Genomic DNA, 5000 nt, shown 5'->3' with positions numbered 1-5000 from the left:
TGGACAGCTTCCTGCAGACAAGGGAGGTGGACGGGGTGACGGTCACCAGCTGGGAGCACGACAGCTTCGCCCAGGCCGTCAGAGACCGCTACCTGGACGACCCAGCGGAGCTGAAGGCCGTGCACTCGCTGCTGGCAGACTACTTTCTGGGCACGTGGGCGGGGCGCGCCAAGCCCGTGCAGCCGCCCGAGGGCTCCCCGGTGGCGGAGTGCCCGCCCAGCTGTGTTAGCCAGGCGGACCGGCTGGTCCCTGCCCAGCCTCTCACGTTTCCGGCGTATGGCGGTGGTGACTCCGCGGTGAGTGAGTGTGTGTTTGTGTGTGTGTGTGGGGAGGGGGGGGGGGGAGGTTGTTGTTGTTGTTGTTTTTGTTGATCTTCTTCTTCTTCTTCTCCTCCTCCTCCTCCTTCTTTTTTTTCTTCTTCTTCTCCTTCTTCCTCTTCTTCTTCTTCTTGTCCTCCTCCTCCTCTTTCTTCTTCTTCTTCTTCTTCTCCTCCTCCTCCTCCTCCTTCTTCTTCTTCTTCTTCTTCATCATCATCTCCTCCTCCTCCTCCTCCTCCTCCTTCTTCTTCTTCTTCTTCTTCTTCTTCTTCTTCTTTTTCTTCTTCTTCTTCTTCTTCTTCTTCTTCTTTTTCTTCTTCTTCTTCTTCTACTTCTTCTTCTTCTTCTTCTTCTTCTAATTTTTGTTGGTGTTCTTCTTGCACGCACGAACACATGATAATTTAATTCAAATAACAAATGGTGCACATTTTTTTCCAGTACATTTCGCACACTTCACTTATTGCAGCGTCCAGTGACTCTTCACATTGTTAAAGGGAGACGAATTACGTTTCCTTTCCGCTTTCCACATGAAGACACGGGCAGGCACTGTGTGTGTGTGTGTGTGTGTGTGTGTGTGTGTGTGTGTGTGTGTGTGTGTGTGTGTCTGAGTGTGTGTGTGTGTGTGTGGGGGGGGGGGGGGGGGGGGGGCGGTGTGTTTTCTGTCTTTCTGTTTGTCTTTCTGTTTGTCTGTCTGTCTGTGTCTCTGTGTATCCTGTGTATGTCTCTGTGTGTTTGTGTGTCTGTGCGTCTGTCTGTCCGTGTCCATGTGTGTCTGAGTCTGTGTCTGTGTCTGTCTGTGTCTGTGTCTGTGTGTGACGACGGTAAAAAAAAAAAAAAGGAAAAAACAGGAGACGACTGTGGTGATACGAATTCTATACCCCCCACCGGCAGGTCCAGTTCAACAAGAGGATGTACGAGCAGGTGCCCCGACACCTGGTGCTCTCGGGCAGACACGTGGAGCTCAACGCTCGCGTCCTCTTCAACTACGAGTGGCTGTTCAGCAAGACCAAGGCCCTGTCCCTGCAGCACTGCCTGGGGGACTTCGCGCTCAACCCGGGGCCCGAGGCCTCCCTGGTGCAGGAGGCCCTGCGCGGGGCGGCGCCCACGATCGAGAGGGACGTCCTGAACATGCCGGCGGAGCTCACGGGCCGCCTCCTACCCTACTACGCCACCCACGCCTCCATCCGCGCCCTCATCCGCAGCTGTGACCTGGACGGGATGAAGCACTGTGCTCTGCTGCCCAACTTTCCCTACCAACAGGTGTGTGTGTGTGTGTGTGTGTGTGTGTGTGTGTGTGTGTGTGTGTGTGTGTTTACGGGAGGTTGGGGGGGGGGGCGGTTGCGGAGGGTTGTGTGGGGTTGGGGTTTGGGTTTGGTTGGGTTAGTTTGTTTTTTTCTGGGGGTGGGGGGAGGGGGTGGGGGGTTGTGTGTTGTGCTGTATTGTGTTGTATTGTGCTGTGTTCTCTTGTGTTGTGTAGTGTTGTGTTGTGTTGTGCTATGCTGTGCTATGTTGTGCTGTGCTGTTTAGTGTTGTGTTGCTGTGCTGTGCTGTGTTATGTCATATTGTACTGTACTGCGTTGTAATGTGTTTGACTGTGCTGCGCTATGTTGTATTGTGCTGTTCTGTACCAAACTGTGTTGTACTGCGGGTTATCTGCCTAGGGCAAGGCAAACTGTCCGAGGGTAGGCAATATCCGGTATCAGGAACACAAGAGTCTACCCGCAGGTCTACAAACCCGAAGGTAGATATGGCGGAATCCTTTTGCTCTAACCTTCAGGATAAACTGTACCTGCGGGGGGTCCCTACCATGTCAAAGGTAGTCAACTTGCCTGAAGGCAAAATGAATTGTGTCTTGAATCCGGCCCCAGGTGCCTGGGTCCTGCCTGCAGTTCACCCTGGACGTCCCGGAGCCCGCAGACTTCCTGGGTCTGGTGCACGGCGACCGCTACCTGCTGTGCAAGAGGACGGAGCAACCCAACGTCTACGTCTTCGACATGCACTCAGGCGAGCTCAAGGACACCATCTTCGCCTCCAACGGCGAGCTTCACGTCACGCCTGACGGCCGCCATTTCGTCATTGTGGACCACGTGACGGAGAAGAGCTTCAAGATCCACGACTCCGGCACAGGGGAGTTCCTGGGGCAGGTCATCCTGCTGAACCACATGAGGCTGCGGACCGACAAGTACCACGCGGGCCCTCTGGCCCTGACCGATGACCGGCTGTGCGCTGTGGTGGAGACGTCCGATACCAGTGTCCTGTTCATCAGCGAGGTAGGGTGGTGTTTGTGTTCATTAGCGAGGTAGGGTGGTGTTGGTTCTGTTCATTAACGAGGTAGGCTGGTGTTGTTATTGGTTCATTAGCGAGCTAGGGTGGTGTTGGTTCTGTTCATTAACGAGGTAGGGTGGTGTTGTTACTGGTTCATTAGCGAGGTAGGGTGGTGTTTGTGTTCATTAGCGAGGTAGGGTGGTGTTGGTTCTGTTCATTAGCGAGGTAGGGTGGTGTTGTTACTGGTTCATTAGCGAGGTAGGGTGGTGTTATTACTGGTTCATTAGCGAGGTAGGGTGGTGTTTGTGTTCATTAGCGAGGTAGGTGGTGTTGTTTGTGTTCATGAGCGAGGTAGGGTGGTGTTTGTGTTCATTAGCGAGGTAGGGTGGTGTTGGTTCTGTTCATTAGCGAGGTAGGGTGGTGTTATTACTGGTTTATTAGCGAGGTAGGGTGGTGTTTGTGTTCATTAGCGAGGTAGGGTGGTGTCTGTGTTCATTAGCGAGGTAGGGTGGTGTTGGTTCTGCTCATTAGCGAGGTAGGGTGGTGTTGGTTCTGTTCATTAGCGAGGTAGGGTGGTGTTGTTTCTGTTCATTAGGGAGGTAGGGTGGTGTTTGTGTTCATTAGCGAGGTAGGGTGGTGTTTGTGTTCATTAGCGAGGTAGGGTGGTGTTGGTTCTGTTCATTAGCGAGGTAGGGTGGTGTTAGTGTTCATTAGCGAGGTAGGGTGGTGTTGGTTCTGTTCATTAGCGAGGTAGGGTGGTGATGGTTCTATTCATTAGCGAGGTAGAGTGGCGTTGGTTCTGTTCATTAGCGAGGTAGGGTGGTGATGGTTCTGTTCATTAGCGAGGTAGGGTGGTATTGTTACTGGTTCATTAGCGAGGTAGGGTGGTGTTGGTTCTGTTCATTAGCGAGGTAGGGTAGTGTTGGTTCTGTTCATTAGCGAGGTAGGGTGGTGTTGTTACTGGTTCATTAGCGAGGTAGGGTGGTGTTGGTTCTGTTCATTAGCGAGGTAGGGTGGTGTTGGTTCTGTTCATTAACGAGGTAGGGTGGTGTTGTTACTGGTTCATTAGCGAGGTAGGGTGGTGTTTGTGTTCATTAGCGAGGTTGGGTGGTGTTGGTTCTGTTCATTAACGAGGTAGGGTGGTGTTGTTACTGGTTCATTAGCGAGGTAGGGTGGTGTTTGTGTTCATTAGCGAGGTAGGGTGGTGTTTGTGTTCATTAGCGAGGTTGGGTGTTGTTGTTACTGGTTCATTAGCGAGGTAGGGTGATGTTTATGTTCATTAGCGAGGTAGGGTGGTGGTGTTACTGGTTCATTAGCGAGGTAGGGTGGTGTTTGTGTTCATTAGCGAGGTAGGGTGGTGTTGGTTCTGTTCATCAGCGAGGTAGGGTGGTGTTTGTGTTCATTAGCGAGGTTGGGTGGTGTTGGTTCTGTTCATTAACGAGGTAGGGTGGTGTTGTAACTGGTTCATTAGCGAGGTAGGGTGGTGTTTGTGTTCATTAGCGAAGTAGGGTGGTGATGGTTCTGTTCATTAGCGAGGTAGGGTGGTGATGGTTCTGTTCATTAGGGAGGTAGGGTGGTGATGGTTCTGTTCATTAGCGAGGTAGGGTGGTGATGGTTCTGTTCATTAGCGAGGTAGGGTGGTGATGGTTCTGTTCATTAGCGAGGTAGGGTGGTGATGGTTCTGTTCATTAGGGAGGTAGGGTGGTGTTGGTTCTGTTCATTAGCGAGGTAGGGTGGTGATGGTTCTGTTCATTAGCGAGGTAGGGTGGTGTTGTTACTGGTTCATTAGCGAGGTAGGGTGGTGTTGTTACTGGTTCAATAGCGAGGTGGGGTGGTGTTGGTTCTGTTCATTAGCGAGGTAGGGTGGTGTTGGTTCTGTTCATTAGCGAGGTAGGGTGGTGTTGTTACTGGTTCATTAGCGAGGTAGGGTGGTGTTGGTTCTGTTCATTAGCGAGGTAGGGTGGTGTTGTTACTGGTTCATTAGCGAGGTAGGGTGGTGATGGTTCTGTTCATTAGCGAGGTAGGGTGGTGATGGTTCTGTTCATTAGCGAGGCAGGGTGGTGATGGTTCTGTTCATTAGCGAGGCAGGGTGGTGATGGTTCTGTTCATTAGCGAGGTAGGGTGATGTTGGTTCTGTTCATTAGCGAGGTAGGGTGGTGATGGTTCTGTTCATTAGCGAGGTAGGGTGGTGATGGTTCTGTTCATTAGCGAGGTAGGGTGGTGATGGTTCTGTTCATTAGCGAGGTAGGGTGATGTTGGTTCTGTTCATTAGCGAGGTAGGGTGGTGATGGTTCTGTTCATTAGCGAGGTAGGGTGGTGATGGTTCTGTTCATTAGCGAGGTAGGGTGGTGTTGTTTCTGGTTCATTAGCGAGGTAGGGTGGTGTTGTTACTGGTTCATTAGCGAGGTAGGGTGTTGC

The 5000-nt window shown here is 51.9% G+C and overlaps 1 protein-coding gene across 3 annotated transcripts in view; it reads left to right on the top strand.

Moving 5' to 3' along the window:
• Positions 1-5000, top strand: part of LOC143295255 (NACHT and WD repeat domain-containing protein 2-like) — a 92018-nt gene that overhangs the window by 78346 nt on the left and 8672 nt on the right. For all 3 annotated transcript variants that reach the window (XM_076606838.1, XM_076606840.1, XM_076606839.1), the window contains 3 exons: positions 1-296; positions 1209-1577; positions 2186-2587. The exon at positions 1-296 is cut by the window's left edge and continues 13 nt beyond it. In XM_076606838.1, coding sequence (XP_076462953.1) covers positions 1-296; positions 1209-1577; positions 2186-2587 — 1067 coding nt within the window. The remainder of the gene's footprint in view (positions 297-1208; positions 1578-2185; positions 2588-5000) is intronic.

This window comes from Babylonia areolata, chromosome 20 (assembly GCF_041734735.1).
Source record: "Babylonia areolata isolate BAREFJ2019XMU chromosome 20, ASM4173473v1, whole genome shotgun sequence".
Lineage (NCBI taxonomy): Eukaryota > Metazoa > Mollusca > Gastropoda > Neogastropoda > Buccinidae > Babylonia > Babylonia areolata.
The sequence above is the reverse complement of the archived record's forward strand: the minus strand, read 5'-3'. Positions and strand labels throughout refer to the sequence as shown.